We start from the raw sequence: 27,380 nt of genomic DNA, 5'->3' as shown, positions 1-27,380 counted from the left end.
TTACCAAGGACATTTTTCACAGAACTCGAACAAAATATTTTAAAGTTTGTTTGGAAGCACAAAAGACCCAGAAGAGCCAAATCCATCCTGAAAAAGAAAAATGGAGCTGGAGGAATCAGGCTCCCTCACTTCAGACTTTACTACAAAGCAACAATCATCAAAACCATATGGTACTGGCACAAAGACAGACATATAGATCAGTGGAACAGGATAGAAAGCCCAGAATCAAACCCACGCACCTACAGTCAACTAATCTATGACAAAGGAGGCAAGAATATACAGTGGAGAAAAGACAGCCTGTTCAATAAGTGGTGCTGGGAAAACTGGACAGCCACATGTAAAAGAATGAAATCAGAACACTTCCTAACACCATGCACAAAAATAAACTCCAAATGGATGAAAGACCTAGATATAAGACCAGATATTATAAAACTCTTAGAGGAAAACATAGGCCAAGCACCCTCCGACATAAACCACAGCAACATGTTCTCAGATCCACTTCCTAGAGTAATGACAATGAAAACAAAAATAAACAAATGGGACCTAATTAAACTTAAAAGTTTCAGCACTAGTTCTGCCCACCCAGGAGCCGGAGCTGGAGGGTTGAGCCAGAGAGGGGTTTAGCCACGCTCTCCCTTCTGGTGGTGCACCCCTGGCAGGGCCCTGGCCGGAGGTCCAGGATGCCGAGTGGCCCTTGCCCATCTTCCCCAGGCCCCAGCTGGCAGCAACACGTCGACCGGTTCCGCTTCAGCAAGATGATCCTCAATTGCTGACACTCATCAGAATAAAGCTTGGAAGGCTGGGAATCCTTGATAGCTTTGAAAGCACTTGCTTCTTCAAGAGCTGTTTCCAGAACTTAGAGCAGGAAACTGTTGCATTTTGGTGTCCTGCCTTAAAGCAAGATAAGACTTGGCTACTCAGAGAAGTTTTCAGGGGGATGGGATTAAGATGGTGGAATAGAAGGACTGGAGCTCAACTTCTCTCCTAAAAACAACAAAATTCACAACTAAAGACTGAGCACTCTTCACCAAAATGGACTGGAAACCTTAAAAAAGATGCCCTACTCCAGAAGAAAAAGAGGAGGCCACATCAAGAGGTAGGTGGGGCGATTTAACAATATAAACAACCCCATATCTCCTGGGTGGGAAGCTCCACAGACTGGAAACTAACTGGTTCACAGAGACTCACCTACAGGAGTGAGAGTTCTGAGCCACACATCAAACTCTCACGCGTGGGGATCTGGCACAGGGAGAAAGAGCCCTGGAGCATCTGGCATTGAAGGCCAGTGGTGCTTGTGCACAAGAACTCCACGGGACTGGGGGAAAGAGACCCCATTCTTAAAAGATGCACACAGACTTTCACGTGCACTGAGTCCCAGGGCAAAGCAAAGTGTCCAAGGGAATCTGGGTCAAACCTGACTGCAGTTCTTGGAGGACATCCTGGGAAAACAGGGGTGAACGTGGCTTGTTGTGAGGGAAGGACATTGAAAGCAAAGCTCTTGGGAATATTCAGCAGCAGTGCCTTTCTCTGGAGGTGGCCATTTTGGGAAAATCTGGCCCCACCCGTCAGCCAGCTGCTGAGAAGCCCCAGGGCAAACAACAACCCAGGTGGGATCACAGCCCCACGCATTGGTAAACAGGGACCTAAAGACCCCTGAGGCACACAGCTGCCTCTAATCCCATCCAGAGACTAAGCCCCACCCAGCAGAGGGATTAGAATTGGCTCCTCCTACCAGGGGGCAGGCATCAGCCCCTCCCATCAGGAAACCTACACCAAGCCCCCATACTGACTTCAGCCACAGGGGGCAGACATCAGAAGTAAGAGAGGCTACAACTCTATTATCTGTAAGAAGGTCACCACACCAAAAACCTATAAAAATGAAAAGACAGAGGACTATAACTCAGATGAGGGAGAAAGGAAAAGCCCCAGAAAAACAGCTACGTGATGAGATTCTCAGCCTCCAGGAAAAAGACTTTAGACTGTTGATACTGAAGATGATGCAGGACATTGGAAATAAACTGGAGGCAAAGATGGATAACTTACAGGAAACACTGACCAAAGAGATACAAGATATAAAACTTAAACAAGAGGAGATGCAAAATACAATAATGGGAATAAAAAATGCACTAGAAGCAGCTAACAGCAGAATATAGGAGGCATAAGAACAAATAAATGAGGTGGAGGACAGATTAGTGGAAATTACAGATGCAGAACAGAAAAGAGAAAAAAGATTGAAAACAAATGAAGAGAGTCTCAGAGAACTCTGGGACAATGTGAGACACACCACCATCCATATTATAGGGGGTGCCAGAAGGAGAAGAGAGAGAGAAGGAGACAGAAAAAATATTCCAAGAGATAATAGCCAAAAACTTCCCTAACATGGGGAAGGAATCACTCACTCAAATCCAGGAAGCACAACGAGTACCATATAAAATAAACCCAAGGAGGAACACCCCAAGACACATACTAATCAAACTGACCAAAATTAAAGACAAAGAGAAAATCCCGAAAGCAGCTAGGGAAAAGAAACAAATAACATACAAAGGAACCCTGATAAGGCTATTGGCAGATTTTTCAACAGAAACTCTGCAGGCCAGAAGGGAGTGGCATGATATACTCAACGTGATGAAAGGAAAAAACCTCCAACCAAGATTACTCTACCCAGCAAGGCTCTTGTTCAGATTTGAAGGAGAAATCAAAACCTTCACAGATAAGCAAAAGCTGAGAGAATTCAGCAACACTAAACCAGCCTTACGACAAATACTAAAGGAACGTCTATAGGCAGAAAAGAACAAGAGAAGAAGGAAAGGAAAAAGAGCAGCAAAAACAAATCCAAAGTAATTAATAAAATGGCAATAAGAACATACATATCAATAATTACCTTAAATGTGAATGGACTAAACGCCCCAGCCAAAAGACATAGACTGGCTGAATGGACACAAAAACAAGACCCATATATATGCTGTCTTCAAGAGACCCACTTCAGTTCTAGGGACACATACAAATTGAAAGTGAGAGGATGGAAGAAAATATTTCATGCAAACGGGGATCAAAAGAAAGCTGAAGTAGCAATACTCATATCAGACAAAATAGACTTTAAAATGAAGAATATTTTAAGGGACAAAGAAGGACATTACATAATGATCAAAGGATCAATCCAAGAAGATGATATAACAATTTTAAATATCTATGCACCCAACATAGGTTCACCACAATATATAAGGCAACTGCTAACAACCTTAAAAGGAGAAATCGACAATAACACAATCATAGTGGGGGACTTTAACACCCAACTTACAGCAATGGACAGATCAACCAGACAGAAAATCAATAAGAAAACACACACCCTGAATGAAGCATTAAGCCAGATGGACTTAATAGATATTTATAGGACATTTCATCCAAAAGCAACAGAATACACATTCTTCTCAAGTGCTCATGGAACATTCTCTAAGATTGGTCATAACCTGGGCTACAAATCCAACCTCAGTAACGTTAAGAAAATTGAAATCATATCAAGCATCTTTTCCGACTACAATGCTATACGACTGGAAATCAACAAGAAGAAAACTGCAAAAAACACAAACACGTGGAGACTCAACATGCTACTAAACAACCAATGGATCACTGAAGAAATCAAAGGGGAAATTAAAAAATACCTAGCAGCAAATGACAATGAAGCTACGACACTCCAAAACCTATGGGATGCAGCAAAAGCCATTCTAAGAGGAAAGTTTATAGCAATACAAGCCCACCTCAGGAAACAAGACAAAGCCCAAATAAACAAGCTAGCTTTACATCTAAAGCAGCTTGAGAGAGAAGAACAAACAAGACCTGAAGTTAGCAGAAGGAAAGAAATCATAAAGATCAGAGCAGAAATCAATGAAATAGAAACAAAGAAAACCATAGACAAGATCAATGAAACGAAAAGCTGATTCTTTGAAAAGATCAACAAAATTGATAACCCCCTAGCCAGACTTATCAAGAAAAAAAGAGAGAGGACTCAATAAAATTAGAAATGAAGAAGGAGAAGTAATAACAGACATCACAGAAATACAAAGGATCATAAGAGACTACTATATGCAACTATATGCCAATAAAATGGAAAACTTAGAAGAAATGGACAAATTCTTAGAAAAGTACAATCTTCCAAGACTAAACCAAGATGAAATAGAAAAGATGAATGGACCCATCACAAGAACTGAAATTGAAACTGTGATTAAAAAACTCCCAACAAACAAAAGTCCAGGACCAGATGGCTTCACAGGCGAATTCTATCAAACATTTAGAGAAGAGCTAACACCTCTCCTTCTGAAACTATTTCAAAAAATTGCAGAGGAAGGGATACTCCCAAACTCATTCTATGAGGCCACCATCGCCCTGGTACCAAAACCAGACAAAGACTCCACAAAAAAGAAAACTATAGGCCAATTTCACTGATGAACATTGATGCAAAAATCTTCCACAAAATACTGGCAAACCAAATCCAACCATGCATTAAAAGGATTGTACATCATGATCAAGTGGGATTTATCCCAGGGATGCAAGGGTTCTTCAATATCCATGAATCAATCAGTGTGACGTACAACATTAACAAGCTGAAGAATGAAAACCATATGATCCTCTCGATAGATGCAGAAAAAGCCTTTGACAAAATCCAACACCCATTTCTGATAAATACCCTCCAGGAAGTGGGCATATAGGGAACCTACCTCAACATGATAAAGGCCATATACAACAAACCCACAGCGAACATCATTCTCAATGGTGAAAAGCTGAAAGAATTCCTGCTGAGATCAGGAACAAGACAAGGATGTCCGCTCTCGCCACTACTCTTCAACATAGTTCTGGAAGTCCTAGCCACAGCAATCAGAGAAGTAAAAGAAATAAAAGGAATCCAAATTGGAAAGGAAGGAGTAAAACTATCCCTATTTGCAGATGACATGATACTATACCTAGAGAATCCTAAAGACTCTACCAGAAAACTGTTAGAGCTCATCCACGAATTTGGCAAAGTCACAGGATACAAAATCAATACACAGAAATTGACAGCGTTTCTATATACTAACAATGAAAAAGCAGAAAAGGAAATTAGGGAAGCAATCCCATTTACCATCACATCCAAAAGAATAAAATACCTAGGAGTAAACCTACCTAAAGAAACAAAAGACCTATACTCTGAAAACTGTAAGACACTGATGAAAGAAATCAAAGATAACACAAATAGATGGAAAGATATACCATGCTCATGGATTGGAAGATTTAATATTATCAAAATGACTATACTACCTAAGGCAATCTACAGATTCGATGCAATCCCTATCAAATTACCAAGGACATTTTTCACAGAACTCGAACAAAATATTTTAAAGTTTGTTTGGAAGCACAAAAGACCCAGAAGAGCCAAATCCATCCTGAAAAAGAAAAATGGAGCTGGAGGAATCAGGCTCCCTCACTTCAGACTATACTACAATGCAACAGTCATCAAAACTGCATGGTACTGGCACAAAGACAGAAATATAGATCAGTGGAACAGGATAGAAAGCCCAGAATTAAACCCACACACCTACAGCCAACTCATCTATGACAAAGGAGGCAAGAATATACAATGGAGAAAAGACAGCCTGTTCAATAAGTGGTGCTGGGAAAATTGGACAGCCACATGGAAAAGGATGAAATCAGAACACTCCCTAACACCATACACAAAAATAAAGTCAAAATGGATTAAAGACCTAGATATAAGACCAGACACTATCAAACTCCTAGAGGAAAACACAGGCCAAACATTCTCTGACATAAATGACAAGCAACATGTTCTCAGATCCACCTCCTAGAGTAATAACAATAAAAACAAAAATAAACAAATGGGATCTAATCAAACTTAGAAGTTTCTGTACAGCAAAGGAAACCCTAAACAACACAAAAAGACAACCCACAGAATGGGAGAAAATCTTTGCAAGTGAATCGACTGACAAGGGATTAATCTCCAAAATTTATAAACACCTTCTGTAGCTCCATACCAAAAAAATAACCCCATCAAAAAATGGGCAGAGATTATAAACAGACAATTCTTCAAAGAAGACATACAGATGGCCAAGAAACACATGAAAACATGTTCAACGTCATTCATTATTAGAGAGATACAAATCAAAACCACTCTGAGGTACCACCTTACACCAGCCAGAATGGCCGTCATCCAAAAGCCTACAAACAAGAAGTGCTGGAGAGGGTGTGAGAAAAAGGAACACTAGTACACTGTTGGTGGGATTGTAAATTGGTGCAACCACTGTGGAAAGCAGTATGGAGATTCTTCAGAAAACTAAAAATAGAACTACCATTTGATCCAGCAATCCCACTCCTGGGCATCTATCCAGAGAAAACCACGACTCGCAAAGACGCATGTACTCCAGTGTTCATTGCAGCACTATTTACAACAGCCAAGACATGGAAACAACCTAAATGTCCATCGACAGAGGAGTGGATCCAGAAGATGTGGTACATATACACAATGGAATATTACTCAGCCATTAAAAAGAACGAAATACCAGCATTTTTTTGCAACATGGATGGACCTAGAAACTATCATGCTAAGTGAAGTCAGCCATACAATGAGACACCAATATCCAATGCTTTCACTGACATGAGGAATCTGAAAAAAGGACAGACTGAACTTCTTTGCAGAATAGACACTTACTCACAGACATTGAAAAACTTATGGTCTCCAGAGGAGACAGTTTGGGGGGTGGGGGGATGTGCCTGGGCTGTGGGATGGAAATCCCGTGAAATCAGATTGTTATGATCATTATACAACTACAGATGTGATAAATTCATTTGAGTAATAAAAAAAAATGGGAAAAAAAAGTTTCAGCACTGCAAAGGAAACCCTAAGCAAAATGAAAAGACAGCCTACAGAATGGGAGACAATATTTGCCAATGAAGCGACTGACAAGGCATTAATCTCCAAAAATTTATAAACACCTCCTGAAGCTCAATACCAAAAAAACAAACAACCCTATCAAAAAATGGGCAGAAGATCTAAACAATTCTCCAAGGAAGACATACGGATGGCCAAGAAACACATGAAAACATGTTCAACATCACTCATGATTAGAGAAATGCAAATCAGAACCACTACGAGGTACCACCTTACACCAGCCAGAATGGCCATCATCCAAAAGTCTACAAACAATAAGTGCTGGAGAGGGTGTGGAGAAAAAGGAACCCTATTATACTGTTGGTGGGAATGTAAATTGGTGCAACCACTGTGGAAAGCAGTATGGGGATGCCTCAGAAAACTAAAAATAGAACTACCATTTGATCCAGCAATTCCACTCCTGAGCATCTATCCAGAGAAAACCATGAATGTTCATTGCAGCACTATATACAATAGCCAAGACATAGAAGCAACCTAAGTGTCTTGGGAGGGGAGTGGATCAAGAAGACGTGGTACATATACAGAATGGAATATTACTCAGCTATTAAAAGGAAAGAAATAAGGGCATTTGCAGCAACATGGATGGACCTAGAAATTATCATGCTAGGTGAAATTAGTCAGACAGTGAGACACCATCATCATATGCTATCATGTATATGTGGAATCTAAAAAAGGATACAATTAACTTCTTTGCAGAACAGATACTGACCCAGACTTTGAAAAACTTATGGTTTCCAAAGGAGACAGGTTGGGGGTAGGGGGATGGGCAGGGCTTGGGATGGAAATGCTACAAAATTTGGTTGTGGTGATTGTTGTACAACTATAAGTGTAATAAAATTCGTTGAGTTAAAAAAGTGGAATAAAGACCAACAGAGTGTAACAGGGAATTTGTGTAATAACTAAAATGTGTATTATCAAAGCTGAGAGGGGTGGCCGGGATGAATGAAGCCCAGGTATAACCGATATCTAGTTTTACCCGTAAGCTTTCAGCCTCATCAAAACCTTCACCAGAGCTTATAATCATGGAGTGAGATAGGCTGACCCTCCCCTGGTCTGACCCCACTTGGGCATCACATTCTCTGCCTACCCACTAGTGTCAGCACTTCCTCTTCCCCCACCCCCGCCCCAATTCCCCTCTCTTTGTTGTTCTCTGTCACAGTCCTTAGCACCTTCTAACCAACCACCTAATTCACCGATTCTGCTGCTAGTCTCCCTCTCAAAGAAAGAGAGTGCAGGGTTCAGGATAATCCATCCCTTTTACCTCCAACTCCTAACAAATCAAGGGTGTGTTTAAATCATTTTCGTTTTCTATAAACCCCCCTCTTCAAACTCAAATTCCAGCGTTTGTAGATTAAGGCTTTTCAGAGATTTCTTTTTCTTGAATTAGGACGAATTTTTTGGCCTACAAATGCTAACCTCATTACAGAGTCTTCTGATTTGCTGCTAAATTGAGAACACAGATTTGCACACATGAAGCTGCCGCCTGGAGCACTTCTTTCAGGGATTGGTCAGCTGAGCATGCTGACCCTGGAACAAGGGTGGCCAGATCCCTGGAGAGGGGTTCATCTGCTTAGGGATCTCTTCTTTACCCACTATGTCTTCTCTGTAGTTGGTCTGCTAGGTTTTTTTTTTGTTTGGGGGATGTTTTTGTTTTATTTAAACTTAAGCAATGAGATTTTCTTGCTCTGCTTTTTACTTTCCGCTGTGGAATAGTTGCTTTTCCAGCTGCCCTTAATGAGCGAAATAAGTCAGTTTTCCACAGAGCTGGTAGTAGTGAGGCTTCGACCGTTGGCAGATGTGCTGGGGGCTCACTGTGCTCCAGCACTGTTCTCAGCGCCTCTGCGCACCAACTCATTTAACCTGCTCCCAGCATTCCGAGGCAGGGGCTGTCTTTATCCCTATCTACAGTAGAGGTCAGTCAGGCACAGAGAGGTTAAGTAACTTGCTCAAAATCACACAGCTAGGAAGGTACAAAGCTGAAATTAGAACCTAGCAGTCTGGGTCCTCTGCTTTATAGGTCTGCTGTGATAGAAAAATCACCCCCAAACCATACAGTTGAAAGTACAATTGTCCCAGAGTTCCCGTCGTGGCTCAGTGGTTACAAACATGACTAGCATCCATGAGGACATGGGTTCGATCTCTGGCCTCGCTCAGTGGGTCAAGGATCTGGCGTTGCCATGAGCTGTGGTGTAGGTTGCAGACACAGCTCAGATCCTGTGTTGCTATGGCTGTGGCATAGACTGGCAGCCACAGCTCCAATTGGACTCCTAGCCTGGGAACCTCCATATGCCGCAGGTGTGGCCCCGAAAAAGACAAAAAGACCAAAAACAAAACAAAACAAAAAGTGCAATTGTCCCAAATCCCACTGCCCAGATATTTCCACTGTTGACATTAGGTGACTGTTCTGATAGCTCACTGTGTGTCTTGATAATTTCGTATCAATGGGATCATCTTCTTTATAACCTGCTGTTTTCACTTGTGTTGAACTGTCCCTAAAGGGAGATTCCTGTATGATCTAGCAAAGCATTTGACATTTACTTACCTATCCTAACATAATATTTAAGGGCTAGACTACTCTGGGTGAAACTTGGCTGTAATGTGACTATGAGCCCAGTTAGCATCTCGAAGCAGAAGAGCAATAAAATTTTTCCATATGACTGTGTTGCTAATTATTCTAGTTGCTTTTCTAAAACTTGACTCTTGGAGGTTACAGGTACCTGTGACTATATTGCTACATCTGCAATTTGGAAAACAGTGGCATTGTAAGTGCAGGGCACGACCCCGTGATTCTCTTTATACGTCAGGGAAGAGGGATTGGGTTTGGGGTGGTAATTTCTGGTGAGTCTGGGTTTCCGGCCTCATGGTCGTCCCATCACTCCCACCTCGAAAGCCTGGTTTGTCACCCCTGGATGACCTTGCCCACTGTCCCTCTGCGCAGCCTCGCGTCTCTCCAGTGACGGCAATTTTTCAGTCGTTTTGGCAGCTTTTTGCTGGACTTAATTGTGCTTTTAATGATGTTGCCTAATGTTTGAGCTAAAAATAAATTCCCCGCCGTTGCTGGTGTGGGCTGCCACTTATTCTTTCATTAATGTTGGAGTCCAGCGTGTTTTATTATCCCTCCTTATCTTTGTAGAAATCTGCCACTATTCTCCTTAGTTTTCACAGTGCTGAACAAGCAAAATCTCTTTGGATTTATGATTTTACACTATGAAGACAGATGTCAAGGAGGGAGGGTGTGCAGCTCAGCGCTCTGCTGTGTTCATCCCCAGCATGGGACCATGTCTGTGTCTGCCTGGCACATACTGCCCTCCTGGTGATGCCCACTTACTGCTGGTACAATCCTGTGGCACAGATTCATACTCCTACAAGATTCTTTTTCCCTCTGAGCACCCAAGATGTAAAAGGAGCCTGGTCGTCCTTGCTGTCCTGGTATAAGAGTGCATTCACTCCTGACATGATGTCTTAATTTTGCTTTGAGTTCAGCCATAGATGCTGGGCATCCTCTGACCCTTTCAATGGCAAGTGGCAATCCAGTGAGTGGTTCTGTAAGAGAAATAGTTTGAAAAACATAACCATTTTCAGTTGTTGGGTTTTGGTTTTTTTTTTTTGTTTTGTTTTGTTTTTTTTTTTTTTTTTTTTTTTTTTTGATGCCCCAAGGTATATGGAGTTCTCGGGCCAGGGATCAGATCTGAGCCACACTTGCAACCTAAGTCTCGGCAACTCCAGATCTTTAACCCACTGTGCTGGTCCTGGGATTGAACCTCTGTCCCAGCACTCCCAGGTTGCCACTGATCCCATTACTCCACAGTGGGAACTCCTCCAGTTGATTGTTGAATCCAGAGTTAAAAGCTTACCATTTTCAAGCCTTTCGCCATTGTTCTGTAGCTCCCAGAAGGCTTTGGAGAGGGAAGGAGCCCATGTTGGAGGTTGGAGCTGGTGCAGGCTCTGTAGGTTTCTGTCCTGCCCTCTTTGCAGGGGTTGTCCTGCTGGTTTCCGCTCAGGTTGAGCTTCAGAGGGGCCGAAGTCGATTAGCAGGAACTCTGGAAGGATGTTCTCAGGAGCCGAAGCTCGGATGGGGCCCGGGAGAGAGGATGGAATTTATCTGCCTGCTCTGTCCTCCCATCCCCCATCATCAGGATTTGGGGGGCCGGGGGTGGGGTGGGGAATGAGACTTCAGTCCCAAGGTGTCAACACATCATCCTTCCCTCAGTTTTGATTCCTCCTTTGCTTTTTTTTTACTTAAACCAGGGACCGGAATATCCTCATTGCTATTAAATATCACAGTGTGAGATGTGGCCTACACTTTCTAGATGTGTGCCTGCCTTAGCACACAGTTGCAGGGAGTTCCCTGGTAGTGCAGTGGGTTAAGGATTGGCATTGTCACTGCCATGGCACAGGTTTGATCCCTGGCCCAGGAATTTCCGTATGCTATGGGTGAGGCCAAAAACAGTCAGCATCAGAGTTCCCTTTGTGGCTCAGAGGAAACAAACCCAAATACTATCCATGAGGGTGCAGATTTGGTCCCTGGCCTCACTCAGTGGATCAAGGATCTGGCATTGCCTTGAGCTGTGGTATAGGTCACAGATGTGGCTCGGATCCAGCGTTGCTGTGGCTGTGGTGTAGGCCGGCAGTTGCATCTCTGATTCGACCCCTAGCCTGGAAACTTCCATATGCTATGGGTGTGGCTTTAAAAAGCAAAAAACAAACAAACAAAATAGTATCTTGGAAAAATCTTAGGCTTCCTTCTCTTGGTCTGATGCATCAGAGCAGCATTATTTTAATAACTTAACATGGAAAAACATTAATGTCATTTTATTCTTTTGTTTCATTTGGTGGAAATCAGTGTTAGAGCTGTCTATCTTTCCCAGTGGACTGCCTGAGTCATAACAGTTGCATTTGTACAATTTTGGTTTCAAGTGAACCACAGTCACCAAATCCACAAAGATGAATTGATGGTTCCATTATTAGCATTAAAAACTCTCCACTGCTCTACAGACACATCTGAAATTGGATGGATTGGCTCCTGAAATCAAGCTCATTGTTCTATGTTTTTTAAAGATGACATTGGAGAACACATATACATACTAAAAAATAGCCTCTCCCTAGATCCCCAGCCCTAGGCTAATTTCACTGTATAGATTTGTCCAATCTGGACATTCAGTGTAAACGGAACCATGCAGTCGGTGGTTTTGTTCCTGGCTTCTTTCACAAGCACTGTGTCATCAAGGCTCATCTGAGAAGCTGTGTCAGAGTTTCCTTCCTCTTGAGGCTGGTTTATATCCCATTGTGTGGATGACTGCATTTGTTTATCCATTCATCCGTCCATGGATGAGTTGTTTCCACTTTTGGGCTTTGATGAGTCATGGTGCTGTGAACACTTATGTACAAGTTTCTGTGCGGATGCACTTTTTTCCGTCTCGGGTATGTATCTAGGGGTGAAACTTGTGGGTCAGATGGTGGCTCTGAGTTTAGCATTTTGAGGACCTGCCAAGCTGTTTGCCAAAGTGGCCGCACCATTTCACATTCCTGCCAGCCAGGGACAAGGGTCTAGTTTCTCCACATTTTCGCCAACATTGTCTTTGCCTAACTCAGGGTCACATAGACCTACTCGTGTATGTTCTTCTAAGAGTTTTCTGGCTTTAGTTCATTTAGTTCTATGATCCGTGTGTTGTTATTTCCTGTGTATCTTGGTAAGAAAGGAATTCAACTTCTTTCTTTGTACGTCAGTATCATACAAAATCAGTTGTCCCAACACAGCTGAAAAGACTATTCTTTGCCCAATTAGTTGTTGTGGCACCTTCATTGAAGATCAGTTGGCCACACATGTGAGGGTTTAATTTCAGACTCTTGGCCCTGTTCCTTTGTTCTAAAATTTTCCCTGATGCCAGCACCACGTTGCTGTGATTACTGTGGCTTTGCAGTGAGCTTTAAAATAGGAAGCATGAGTCTTCCCACCTTTTCTTTTTCAAGATTGTTTTGGCTGCTCTGAGTCCCACGCATTTCCCCATGAATGTTAGGACTGGCTTGTAAATGTTTACCAAAAAAAATCCAGCTAGGATTTCGATAGGGATTGTTTCAAATCTATAGTGAATTGAAGGTTACCTACACCTTAAACCTTCAAATTAAAAGTGACAAGTGAATTTCACACTGTCTTTCAGAGATTACTCGTGATTTGGAAACGCCACCTTGACCTCCGAGTGATCAAAAAGAAAATATTGAATAAAGTATTAAATCTTTTACATGTTTATATGTGGCCCCTGTAATAAATTCATAAAGAACCATAAACAAGTTTATATTGTGGAGTTAATACTTATAATTTACCAAACCAAACCACTGGTAGATTTGAAATTTAGAGTATTTGACTAAATTGTGTGTTTGAAAAGAAGGAATCTAGGGGTTCCCGTTGTGGCTCAGTAGGTTACAAACCAAGTAGTGTCCATGAGGACTCAGGTTTGATCCCTGGCCTTACTCGGTGGGTTAAGGATGTGACATTGCCATAAGCTTCGGCATAGGTCACAGATGTGGCTGGGACCTGGTGTTGCTGTGGCTGTGGTGTAGGCCAGCAGCTGCAGCTCTGATTCGACCCCTAGCCTGGGAACCTCCATTTGCTGCGGGTGCAGCCATTCAAAAAAAAGAAAGAAAGAAGGAATATATCTTCAAAATAGTATTATTTGCAGCTGATTTAGTTTTATTTCAGCAATATTATCTAGCCTATGACCAGACTTTGTGCCGTGGTACTGCTGAAGATAATGAGATTCTGAAACCCATTGATTCAAGAGGCTTGTTATAGTCCTGTTCCTAGTGAGTGCACAGACTTATTTTTTCAATCATGAGAGGTTTTAAGCATTCCAGAAATAACGTAATAAATGACTGTATTTGCACCACGCAGAGGTCTTTACTTGTTCCTCCATCAGAAGTTTGGCCTGAGCCCCAGGGCCTGAGGAAGGAAGGGTCTCTGAGGCCCCAGGAGCTGACCATCTCAGAGATGCATCCATGAAACCGGGGCACCCGGGTTAGGGGGCTGCACTGCTTATTCACCCTTTTGAACCCATAATGTGGAAGCTTAGGTGGCCGGATAACAGGTGCTGGGGGACAGCTGAGTTGGCCACAGCTTTACGGCTGGGCCTGAAAAGCTCCTTGAGAAAGAGAAGAGATGATGGCAAATTCTGGGGTCAAGTTCAGGCCCTTTACCAACATCAAAAGAAATGCTTCTTCTTTCTTTCCTCCTTTCTTGGGGCCCTGGAGTCAGGAAAGTGGTTCACTATTCATCAGCTGTGGCTAAAGTCAGGGGAAAATTTGACCTTCAGGCGTCCTTGAAGAAAGAGGCCTCTGACAGTCTCTGAATGAACTGCTCTTTGTTTTCTTCTGGGGGGAGAAGCCAGCTCCACACACAGCCCAGCAGGGAGCCCACTCTCTGAGCACAGCTGGGGGGCTCACGGGGTAGGGGGGGCACCTCCTCACCAAGCCACCAGGAAGCTGCTCCCAGGGTCCTTCTTCAGTGGAGGGGGCCCAGGACATGCACTTCACTTCCTTCCTCTTTCCAGAGACCTCTGCACTCACAGTGCAAATTGAGGTCCTAATAAAGGAAATACCCCTCCCCTGTCACCTCTAGAACATTCTCAGAAGGGACAGCTGGACAGAGGTTCTGTGGGAGGAGGTGGCTGGGCTCGCAGATGTGCTGTTAAAGAAGATCAGGAGTTCCGTTGTGGCTCATGGGGTTAAGAACCCAATTAGTATCCATGAAGATGCAGGTTTGATCCCTGCCTTTGCTCAGTAGGTTAAAGATCTGGTGTGGCTGTGGCCAGCAGCTGTAGCTCCAATTCGGCCCCTAGCCTGGGAACTTCCATATGCTGCAAGAGCACCTAAAAAGCCAAAAAAAAAAAAAAAAAAAAGATCAGCAGCTGGTAGTGGGGCCACAGCAGCCCCTTTTAGAAGGAACCTCAGGGGACATCTCTGGGTAAAAGTGGTTCAGCCCCAGAGGTGCCCTGTAAAAAGTGGCAACAGAAACTTCAGGAGAAAAGTGTGCCAGTGGTGTCTGAAGCAGGACAGAGCTGACTGTTCATAGACCTGGTTCTCAGGTTGCTCGGGGGGAGGGGGGAGGGGGGGGAACGACGTTGGTGTCACTTTAGGAAAAGAGGATTGGGGTGCAGAATTGCCCTGCTGGGTATCAGAATGCTGCTGACAGGAGAGAAAGAGGAAGGACGTGTCCACATACTGAACCCGGTAGAAATGTGATAAATCCAGTGCATCCTTAGGGAAACACGGAAACCTCTCTGCCCTCAGCCAGCGAGATGGGAACCCCTGGGGGAGAGAGGGGGATTGGGAGTGGGGGCCCCTGAGCTGGTCTGAGAGGGACCCAGCCCCTAGCGCCTGCCTCCTCTCTTCACAACAGACCCTTTGTTTCTCTTTGTTCCCCAGAGGGCGTCTCCGCCTCCTGGGGGTGCGGGTTGGGATGGGACGGTGGCTGCCGGCAAGGATGTTTCACTGTGGATTTAGTCTGAGCGGCTTCTAATCATGAGGCTTGTCTGTGCCTCTTGGGTTGAGGCCAGTCTCTGTCCTGGAGGCTGGCCTTGGGGCTTAGCAGGGTACATTTGTTAAGACTCTGAGGAACCCTGGGCCTGGCTGCACTTTCTCTCTCCCACCCCCTTTGCCATTTTGCAGCTAATTTCCTATGTCTGGTTCAAGTGCAGACAAAGGGCCTGTGAAGCCTCTCAATGGCATTCTTTTTTCTTTTTTCTTTTTTTTTTTTTTTTTGCTTTTTAGGGCCACACCCACAGCATAGGGAAGTTCCCGGGCGAGGGGTTGAATCAGAGCTGCAGCTGTCAGCCTACACCACAGCCATACCAGATGTGAGCCGTGTCTGCCACCGACACCACAGCTCATGGCAATGCCAGATCCTTAACCCACTGAGCAAGGCCAGGGATGGAACGCACATCCTCACGGATACTAGCCAGGTTTATTACCACTGAGCCGCAACAGGGACTCCCTGCATGGAGTTCTTAAGGAAGAAATTAGACACATGGACTTCATTTGGCAGAAAAGAGCGTTTCCTTGAGCGCCTTGCAGGTCAAGTCTGCAGGGGGACCTCTGAGAGGGACTCACTGTGTGCTCTTTACCTCCAGGGCCGCCCCTTGGAAGGCCATGCCTCCACCCTCCACACCCAGAAAATATGCGCCTCTGGAGGCCAGGGGCCTTTTGGCTCCCTCACCTCCTCTCTCTTCCTGTGGCTGCCCCTACTCACGCTTGGGGGTTAAACCCCTTGAGGTCACCTCTTGCTGTCTGGGTGCAGGCAGGCTGTGCTCTTTTGCGGAGGCTCTGGGAGGGTTGCTACCTGGCCTTTTTCAGAGTCGGCCACAGTCCTTGGCTTGTGGCCCCTTCGTGCACCCTCACAGCTGGCAGCACAGCACCTTCAACTTCCTCTGACCCTCCCGCCTCCCTCTTCCACGTGGAAGCACCCTGCGACGATGACATCAGCCCCACCTGGTGACCCAGGGTGACCTCCTATCTCCAGATGGGCTGGCCATCGACCCCGCTCCCCTCCCATGCACGGTACAGGTTCACAGTGCCATGGATTAGGATGTGGGCATCTTTGGGACTCTTACCCGCCCTGTGTTTCCACTGCTTGGAACAGTCCCTGGGTGTTCAGTAGCTAGTAGACGAATGAATGAGTAAAGTTGGTGGGTGCCGGAATCTTCATCACATCTACTTAAGCAACCTCATTTCTTAATGAAGTGGGCAATTTACTTAAGCATTCTGAGCCTCAGTTTTCTCATCTGTAAAATGGGAATTTCTGTGCCTTCACAGGCTTATTGACTCATCCTGCGGTCTGTCATTTGATGCTTGTTGAGTCCTTCTCAGAGGAGGTGATAGCTGAGAAAAGGTGTGAGTGGAGGAAGAGGGAGCTGTGTGGGATTGTGGTGGACGAGGCCGCAGCTGGGGAAGCATGTGGAAACCTGAGGCTCCATGTGGCTGCGGGTTTAGGCCCAGTGCCCCGGCAACTAGGGCCTTAAACATCACAGTCCAGGGGGTGGATTTTACATGCAGTAAGCTAGGCAGATTTTGAACAGGAAAGTGACACAATTTGACTTTAAATATAAGGAAAAAATCCCTCTTTTTTGTAGTAAACCTAATAATATGTTAAATGTTTGTTGCAGAGGATACCAGTGGTGGGGGTTGGGTGGGCTGTGAGGAGGGGGTGACAGGGCCTTGGGTTCAGGATGTTGAGACTGGGATGGGAGCTTGAGGTGCATTTTCCTCTGCTCTCTTCTTGTGTGCGTGTTTGAAAACTTCCACAGTAAAATGTTAAAAATAGATTTGACCATGCATGTAAGCAAATGTAACAACCCAGCAGGGAGAGACCACATCCCCTGGCTGCGGTGTCTGGCGTGGAGGCCACTGCCACACCCACATGCACCCATGGAAGCTTCCAGACTGCCATTCGAGGGGGCGGCCTGGGCTGGGGGAGAGAGGGAGGGAGGGGGCCGAGGCAGGGGGTCCAGCAGGGTCTGGCAGTTGGCAGTGGGGTGTGTTTTGGGTGGTTGGGACCCTCCCTTGGGAGGCGCTGTCACAGGGGGCATCCTGGTGGCTGCAGTGAGGGCATGCTTTGCTGCCACTGAAGTGGCCAGGTGCCTGGAAGCCATGGGTCGGACTGAGTGGGGTGCCATCCCCAGAGATGGTAGCCTGCGGTTTACTCTTTGGGACTGAGGGCCAAGGATGCAGACTGGAGGAGAGAGAGGCATAGCCCCCAGTGGTTGTAGGGGGTGCACACCGGGTTCTGCCCTTTTAGTCCCGTCCCCCAGGCCATGGGGTAGGACTAAGGACTGAGGGTCACCTTGGGTGGGTTTTTCCTGGGTGGGAAAACCATGAATCTCCATAGCATTTCCCAACCTTGACTTCTGTCTTCCACGTTATTCTAGAGATCAGAATATGCCAGCTCGTGACCCTACCTCTTAAAACACTCTGATCCCTGTCCCCCAACTCCCACACCGTTTTTGTGGAAAGATGTTTGGATTTGGTCACATTTTCTGCTACAGAAGGTTTGCAGGCACCTTGTCAAAAAAAAGTCCAGTGCTGGTCAAGCTACCCTAAACCCCAGATTCCTCCTGGCACTTTTGCCTTAACCCTTTGTTCCCTGAATGCTGAGGAAGCCCTTTCATGTGAATTGGCACATTCAAGGAAAAAAGAAGGCAAAGGGGGAAAAAATAAATCCCCTCTTACTGCAAAAGTTATGCATCCTGTTAACATTTTGAAAAGATAATTAGGAAATATTAAAATGAGTGATGGTCTGCCCATAATGGAATTATTCAGAAATAACCATTGTTCACAGGTTCTTCTGTTGAACTCCCTACGTTACTGGGTTTAGGACCTGAGTAGGCATATTAAAGAGCCCTCGCTTCTCTAGAGAGAGAGGGTCTGTGGAAAACTTAAGAAGTGTTCATCTGAATGACACCGAAAGTACATTCAGTAATGGTTTTTCCATTCAACTTCTGCCAGCTGGGAATGTCGGGAATGTAAGGAATTTTCCTCTACCACTTCCTGCTTGGTTTCAAGCCTAATGGACCTAGGACGTTTTGGCTTCTGCCCTTGACCGTCAGCCCCTGTTCTGTGGGAGGGTGAGACTTCGCGATTAGGTGCTGAGTCCTGAGACAGCCCAGCACCCGGCTCCCAGGCGGCGGGAAGCATCTCAGCAGGGCCAGAGCCTTCTCTGAAATCGTGAGGCAGAACCAAGCCCTGAACTCCTGGGACCCTCTCATCGGGGAAGGCTGAGCCCAGATGAGACAGCTGGGGCCTGTCCTTGTTTGGAAACTTAATGCATTTTTCCACCACTGCTCGCTCTTGATGTGCACAATTCTGCTGCTGTGGAATTGATGATGCCACAAACCTGCACAAAAGGAATGTTGCCTGAAGCAGACTGGGTGGTCTTGAGGATTAGGTTTCCTGGAATAACACTTTCCACCGTGTGTGTGTGTGTGTGTGTGTGTGTGTGTGTGTGTGGTGCTGTTGGGTGATGAAGGGAGCTCTGTGTTGCTGGTGAGGCAGGAGCAGGGTGATGGAAGGAGGGTCCATCCAGGGCCTTTCTTACCTTGAGCATGAGCATTGTCACAGAGCTGGGGAAACCTTAGCTGTCACCACTGATGCCCTCCCACACTGTCCCCAGTTTATAAAGTAGGAAAACCAGTACCAAGCCAGACACAGGTCAGTGCTGTGTCTTGAGTCTAGATCTCGCCATCCTGTGCCCCAAATTAAGTGCTCAGGACACTAGCTAGGTCCCTAGGTGTTAGTAAATATTACTTGAAAAGAGGTAAAAAAATAAATAAGAATTCTGGGAATTCAGTGGAATTCGCAGTGGAAATGAATCTGACTAGGAACCATGAGGTTGCAGGTTCGATCCCCGGCCTCGCTCAGTGGGTTAAGGAGCTGGCGTTGCCTTGAGCTGTGGTGCAAGTCACAGACTCAACTGGGATCCTGCATTGCTATGGCTCTGGCATAGGCCAGCAGCAACAGCTGTAATTAGACCCCCCAGACTGGGAACCTCCATATGCCGTGGGTTCAGCCCTAAAAAAAAAAAAAGAGAGAAAAAAAAGAATTCTGAATTAGAAGCCAAAATAGATTTATTATAGAAATTTTCAGAGCCTTTATTTTATCTTTTATTTTTGGCTGAGTCCTCAGCATGTGGATGTTCCCAGGCCAGGGACTGAAATCATGCCACAGTGGCAGCCTAAGCCCCTGCAGTGACAACTGATCCTTAACCTGCTGTGCCACAAGGGAACTCTAAGCCTTTAATACCCTGTAATACTCTGTAAAGCTCCCTGGGAGCATTCTAATATGTAGTGTTTCTCAAGCTTCTTTGGCCAAGAAACTTTTTTTCCAAAAAGCACTTCAAGAGCACAGGGTTCTGCAGAAGACCTTTGAGAAATATCTCCCGTGCCTTTTCACACTTTTCAGAGACTTGAGCTAATTGCCGCCTGGTGTCCCATTGTACGGCTAAGTCAGAATTACGTTTCCAGTCCCCAGTGGTTAGACGTGGAGGTTGCTTCCAATTTTTCAGCATTACTAATGATTCTAGAATGAATTCTGGTTCCGTTGAGGCCACCTCTGACCCCTTCAGGAGTGGAGTTGCAGATTCAAAGCTGGTGAATGTTTCAAGACATTCTGAATATGCTGTCCAGATGCTTTCCAGAAGGGTCATGTCCACTTACCCTTCTGCTCATTGCTGGACGTGGGGGCAACACTTTCCACCTGGGAAACCTGAGGGCCTCAGAGGCTCAGAGAAGGCCATTCCCTTGGCCACGCCCCCTACCTGCCCCCCCTAGACATCCAGCAATTAAAACATAGTCACACACATGGACCTTAACAGCCACTTCTTTTTGAGGGACAGATTGGCTTTTTCCAATTCCCTGTGCTGCTTCTAAATAATTAGCTATCACCTGGGCATTATCTGGACACTTTTCTTTGGCCATTCCAGATACTTGGTTGGAGAGTTAGGGAAGAGGGGATTTTGGTTTTTTTTGTTTGTTTGTTTTGTCTTTTTTTTTTTTGCCATTTCTTGGGCCGCTCCCATGGCATATGGGAGGTTCCCAGGTTAGGGGTCTAATTGGAGCTATAGCAACTGGCCTACACCAGAGCCACAGCAACGCAGGATCCAAGCCGTGTCTGTGACCTACACCACAGCTCACGGCAACGCCGGATCATTAACCCACTGAGCAAGGGCAGGGACCGAACCTGCAACCTCATGGTTCCTAGTTAACCACTGCACCACGACGGGAACCCCCGGAAAAGGGGATTTTGCATTGGCCTCTGTCTTGCTGATTTTCAAATAACCTTTCAAGGTGAGATTTTTTTTTTTTTTTAAGTTATATCAACCCCCGTATTTGTGAACTCTGTTTCTAGAAGAATCTTTTATGCAAGTGTTTCATTGGTCTTAATTCTGACCCCACAGAAATGGAATTATGTCATGTTGAATATTGAGGCCAATTGTGGTGCTTTTGTTTTATATTTGCAGGGGGAAAGGATACACATTGTAAGTGAGATGTGATTTATCTTTTTGTCCTCCACAAATATTATCCTTTGGTCAATGCATTATTGGGTTTGGGAACTGAGACAGGAATTTTAACTCATTAAAACCCCCCAAGTCCCTGGTAATACAGTCATTTAAGTGGCTTCGCCAACAGATTTATTTCAAAGTGACTCCATTTGGAGGAAGGAAAGAACAAGCAATGCATTATATACAAAGATCTAGTCAATAATTCATGAGACCTGCACACAGTGACCGTCTTAGATTCAGTTCATGGTGTCAGAGCTGAAATGAACTCTGTCTTAGAAGATCCTCAGTTGGTTCCTCTTGGTGCTTAGTCCACAATTATCTTGATTTTTGAGATACAAATTTTGTGCTGACTCTCCTACTTTGAGTGTTTAAGCAGACGATTATTTTATGGAACCCATTTCGAAAAATGGGCATTTTATATAATTGGGCTAAAAGGACCCTTTCTGTGTATTCCTTTCTGTTAGCAAAGCAGGAATATTTAAAGAATGCTTAAAAGATACATGACTTTCCCCCTCTCCGGCAGGAACTCTGATTTTGTTTTCTGCATCTGGAGTGGGTTGCCAAAGGATGGATTAAAAATAGATTTATTGATGCCTGACAAGGACGGCAAACACTCAGAGTAGGGCAGTGACTCCGGAAAGCCTCTGTCCTCGGCGAGGCTGGGCGAGTGGCCAGGGTCCTCCAGCTGGGAGCTCCCGGGTCCTTCCTGAGCTCCATCCAATCCGTTCCCTTTTCTGAAAACCACAGGGGCGCCAGGGCAGTTTCTCATCAAGGGCCTGGGGCTGGGAAGGGTGGCCTGTTTCCTCCCTCCCCCAACTCTGTTGAGGCCACACTTGCATCCTATCATAAAAGGGAAACCTGGGGACAGGTGTGCTTTCAGTTTCCAAATAGGATCATTTCAGTTGGGCCAGTGTTTATTCAGTGAGAAGTATTGCACGGGCAGTAAAATGAATGATGGTTTTGTTGTTTGTCAGGAAAACTTCAGGATCTGACCTTCTTTCCCTTCTGCTCCCTCCCCAACCCCCCAGTAAATACGGCTGCTTTTTAAATTTAAAAATCATTGTAAAAATGTATATAATAGACTCTTATAAGGAAAAGGTACACATTCTGAGAAATCCCACTCTTAATATTTTGAGAAACATATTACACCTATACTCACAGACACACCACACATTTTATGCCCAATTATATTATGCTACCTCTGCTGCTCGGAGATTTTTTTTTTTTTTTTTCATTGAACAGTATATCAAGGGTATCTTTTTTTTTTTTTTTTGTCTTTTTGTCATTTCTTGGGCCGCTCCTGCGGCATATGGAAGTTCCCAGACTAGGGGTCGAATCGGAGCTGTAGCTGCCAGCCTACGCCAGAGCCACAGCGATGCAAGATCCGAGCCGCGTCTGCAACCTACACCACAGCTCACGGCAACCCCGGATCGTTACCCACTGAGCAAGGGCAGGGATCGAACCCACAACCTCATGGTTCCTAGTCGGATTCGTTAACCACTGCGCCACGATGGTAACTCCAGGGTATCTTTTCTTATAAGTAAAAATCCTCACCTTCATTTTAGTGGTTGTGGAATATCCTATTATAGACATACACTATTAATGAATTCTCCATAATGAACTTTTGGGTTGTTTTGAGTATTTGCTCCCATTTATACATAGGGAGGAAGGTCTTTGTGTGTGTGGTAATCACGAAAGTGGAACTTCTGGGTCGAACAATATGCTTTGATATAGGTATTACCCACAGTAGTTGTGAAAGAAGGGCTCTGTCTTTTTTAAATGAAAATTATGTGTGTTTAAGGTGTGCACCCACAGTGATTTGATGTGTGTGTATATAGTGAAATAATTATTGCGGTCAAGCTAATTAGCATATTTTCTCTTCATATGGTTTCCCTCTTTTTAAGTGATGGGAACGTGTGAAGCCTACTCTCTTGGCAAATTTCCAGACCCAAGTATCATTAATCACAGTCACCAGGCTGTGCATTCTGTCTGCAGACTCGCTCATCCCACACAGTGGCTACTTTGTCCCCCTTGACCAACATTTCCCCATCTCGCCCCCGCCCCCCGCTCCTGGCAACCACTGCTCTGTTCTTTGCTTCTATGTATTTGACTTAAAAAAAAAAATCCAAGTATAATTGGCACATAATATTATATTACTTTCAGGTGTACAGTAGTGGTTCAGTGTTTGTGTAATTGTGGAATGATCACCACAATAAGTCTAGGTCATGTTCTAGTTAGGTCTAGTTCACATTCTTTGTCAGCACATACAGTTATGTATTTTTTCTCTTGTGATGAGAACTTTTAAGTTCTACTCTTTTAGAAACTTTCAAATGTACAATACGGAGTTATTAACGATGGTCACCATGAGTATATCACATCCCCAGGACTTACTCACTCATTTACTCAATACCTGGAAGTTTGTACCTTTTGACCCCCTTCAGCCATCTCACCCACCTTCCACCCCCTGCCTCTGGCAATATCCATTCTGTTCTCTGTATTCCTGAGTTCAGTTTTTATTTTTATTTTTTTTTATGATTTTTATGTTTTCCATTATTGTCAGTTTACAGCAGTTTTTCCTTTTAGATTCCACGTGTAAGTGACATCGTATGGCATTTATCTTTCTCTGTCTGACTTATCTCACGTAGCACGATGCTCTTGGTTTCCATCCATGGTGTCTCAAATGCTAAGATTTCATTCCTTTTTATGGCTGAGTAATATTCCATTGTGTATATGTGTGAGCGTGTATCATATCTTACTGATCTATGTATCTGTCAATGGACACAGTTTCTTTCCATGTCTTGACTATTATAAATAATTCTGCTGTGTACAGGAGGATGAATATGTCTTTTTGAGTTACTGTTTTTGTTTTCTTTAGATAAATATCCAGAAAAGGAATTGCTGGATCATATGGTAGCAATATGGTAGCCCTATTTTTATTTTTTTTAGGAACCTCCATACTATTTTTCACAGTGGCTGCACCAATTTACATTCCCACCAAGAGTGTATGAGGGTTCCCTTTTCTCCATATCTTCATCGACACTTGTTATTTCTTGTCTTTTTGATAATAGTGTGAGGTGATGTCTCCTTGTGGTTTTGATTCGCATTTCCCTGATGCTAACGATGTTGGGCATCTTTCCATAAGCAGGTCATAAAGTGCATTCCTATGTATGGAATCACCTCCCTCCCCAAGCCCACCCCAATGCTGGATGTGATCAATCTTTTTAATTCTTAATGAATTAATAAATGCCCCATTTTGTTTTCATTCCTTTTATGATAATTAAGCAGGTTTTAAAATATTTATTGGCAGTTTATAACTCTGCTCTGTGATTTATCTCTCTGTTGGTATCTTTTGTTCACTTTTCTCTTGAGCTGAGTTATCTTGTCTTTCAAAACCCCTCTATGATATATTCTTCAAATATATTTAAAGAGATTGTCTTCAAAATATACATACAGTCTGCATGTATCCTCAGGATAAGTATCTATCCTTCTTGGGGATAAATGACTCTAACGACCCACACCACTTGTTCTTCACCTTTGGAAGGACGCTCAGCTGTCCTACCACTTGTTGGGAGTTTGCGGGATGTCAGTATCCAGGCCCAAGGGGGGGTCCAAAGGGCCCTGCGCTGTCTTCCTCCCTAGAGGCTCAACCAGGGTCTTGTGATCTGTGCCATCTCCTCTTTTCCTTCCTTCGATAAATGTCCTATCGCTGTATCCTTCTACTGAAATTGCTCTGGATCCATCATCCTTAGATGAGTGATGAGCAGTACAGAAAAGAAAATTCCTAGTGGCATTGGAAATACGTTTATTTTTGGTTTTTCCCAGCAGTGAACTTCATGTTCTATAAACCACAAGGGTATGTGCCTGAGTTCCCGCTGTGGTGCAGTGGCTCAAGTTGCTGCTGAGGCTTGAATTCAATCCCTGGCCCCTTGCAGTGGCTTAAAGAATCCAGTGTTGGAGTTCCCATCGTGGCTAGCGGTTTATGAATCTGACTAGTATCTATGAAGGATGAGGGTTCGATCCCTGGCCTTGCTCAGTGGGTTAAGGATCCAGCATTCCTGTGAGCTGTGGTGTAGATTGCAGAGATGGCTCAGATTCCATGTTGCTATGGCTCTGGCATAGACCGGAGGCTGCAGCTCCGATTGGACCCCTAGACTGGGAACCTGGGTGTGGCCCTAAAAAAAAAAAAAAAAAGGATCCAATGTTGCTGCAGCTGTGGTGTAGGTCACAGCTGTGGCTCAAATTAAGTCCTGACACGGATACTTCTATATGCTGCAGAGGTGGCCATAAAAAAGTGGAGGATATGTACCCTTGAGGAGAAAAATTTATTATTTGATATGAATCCTGGGGAGATTCCGGGGGGAGTCCAGGGAGCCAATAAGGCTGATGTAGGATAATAATTGTATGTTGAATTTGGGAATGCGTGAAATATGTTCCCTTTGACCTAAAAGTATTCACCGTTCCTCAACAGTTCCACTCGCTGGCTCCCATGTACTATCGAGGCTCTGCGGCGGCTGTCATAGTGTACGACATCACCAAACAGGTAAGGGTTTAGAGGCCGTGGGAGGGGGTCCTCTGTCTCGCTTGCCTGAGTCCTTCCCGCAGCCTGACGTGAGAGTTCATAGTCTGGTGGCTGGGGCGTAACGAGCACCATGTGTCTATCCAGTTTGTCTCATCTCTATGTAGCAAAGCATTTCACATTTCTCTGCTCAATTAAATAAACAATAACGATCATTCGTTTTTCAAATTGCCTGACTGTAGAGGCAAGCTCATGCCTGCTCATTCTGTTCTCCAGAACGTCTGCTTTTTGGAAAAGGGAAGTTATTTTTAAGTTTTGGCATGTTTTGTAATTATAGCTACTTATTTTCTGTTTGTGTTTCAATCATATAACTTCTGACTGTCAGGATGATGTTGATGTGTGTATAGCATGTGTGTGCATATGAGAGGAAGGTATGGTAGTTACTGCTTTAAGCATCCAGGATACCCATGGACAAATAATGCCAGCAGTCTGCCAGCCCTTCCCCTGCTCCTCGGGTGCTGACTCAGTGTTCACTGCTTTAATGACTCACTGCCGTGACCACCCATGAGCTCCTGACCACTGTCTCCTCAATGGAGTGGCCACCTTGACTGTGTCCTGGAGGTCGATTGTGAGTGAGGACCGGATAGGAAAACGGGACTCTAGTGTGTGTGTGTGTGCATAAATATACATATTTTTCTTTTTCTTTTAGATCAAGCACAAGCATTGTTTTAGTCCTGTGACTTAGTCCTTATTCATGTTGAGTCAAGGCTATAATTTAAAGTTAAATGTTATTTATAGAAGAAAATGACTAATATGATTATCTTAACTTCATCGAGTTTCCCTTTTAGAAAATGAACCTTGTACAGGCTATGTAAGTATAAATTAGCTAGTATTAAGTTTCGTGCCAAGATTGGGGTAGTATGTTAATCTTTGTGTGCCTCCTGAAAATATGCTTCCTTATTAAATTATGTTGTGTTTGTTACTTCTCCGTAGTTAAAATATGTGGCTGAGTCTTGCCCAAGATTGATATACACTTTTGGTTTAGGATTCATTTCATACCTTGAAGAAATGGGTGAAAGAGCTGAAAGAACACGGCCCAGAAAACATTGTAATGGCTATTGCTGGAAACAAGTGTGACCTCTCAGATATTAGGTAAGATGCATTTAAATGTTTGTGTGGGAGTTCCCGTCGTGGCGCAGTGGTTAACGAATCCGACCAGGAACCATGAGGTTGCGGGTTCGGTCCCTGCCCTTGCTCAGTGGGTTAACGATCCGGCGTTGCCGTGAGCTGTGGTGTAGGTTGCAGACGCGGCTCGGATCCCGCGTTGCTGTGGCTCTGGCGTAGGCCGGTGGCTACAGCTCCGATTCGACCCCTAGCCTGGGAACCTCCATATGCCGCGGGAGCGGCCCAAGAAATAGCAACAACAACAAAAAAGACCAAAAAAAAAAAAGAAAAAAAAAGAAATCAAAAAAAAAATGTTTATGTGGTGAATGTCCCCCACCCCTGAATGTCTATGCAGTTAAATGAGTCTGATCTCAGAGTCAGAAGGTAATCAATGGCATTCACTTCCACTGGTCAAGGTGGTATTTGTTCAACCAGAGTAGAATTAAGGGAAAATAATAAGGAGGAATTCCTGTTGTGGTTAAGAACCCCGCATAGTGTCCGTGAGGATTCTGGTTAGATCCCCAGCCTCACTCAGTGGGTTAAGGAACTGGCGTTGCCACAAGCTGAGGTGTAGGTCACAGATACGACTTGGATCTGATGTTGCTGTGGCTGTGGTGTAGGCTGGCAGCTGCAGCTCTGATTCCACCCCTAGCCTGGGAATGTCCATATGCTGCAGGTGCAGCCCTTAAAACAAAACAAGGGGAAAATAGGGAAATGCAGAA

At 44.5% G+C, this 27,380-nt stretch overlaps 1 protein-coding gene across 1 annotated transcript in view; it reads left to right on the top strand.

Moving 5' to 3' along the window:
* The window catches only part of RAB31 (RAB31, member RAS oncogene family), a 108,694-nt gene that overhangs the window by 43,342 nt on the left and 37,972 nt on the right, over positions 1 to 27,380 (top strand). The window contains exons 4-5 of the mRNA XM_047793698.1: positions 25,447 to 25,518; positions 26,540 to 26,646. Coding sequence (XP_047649654.1) covers positions 25,447 to 25,518; positions 26,540 to 26,646 — 179 coding nt within the window. The remainder of the gene's footprint in view (positions 1 to 25,446; positions 25,519 to 26,539; positions 26,647 to 27,380) is intronic.

This window comes from Phacochoerus africanus, chromosome 8, assembly GCF_016906955.1.
Source record: "Phacochoerus africanus isolate WHEZ1 chromosome 8, ROS_Pafr_v1, whole genome shotgun sequence".
NCBI lineage: Eukaryota > Metazoa > Chordata > Mammalia > Artiodactyla > Suidae > Phacochoerus > Phacochoerus africanus.
The sequence above is the reverse complement of the archived record's forward strand: the minus strand, read 5'-3'. Positions and strand labels throughout refer to the sequence as shown.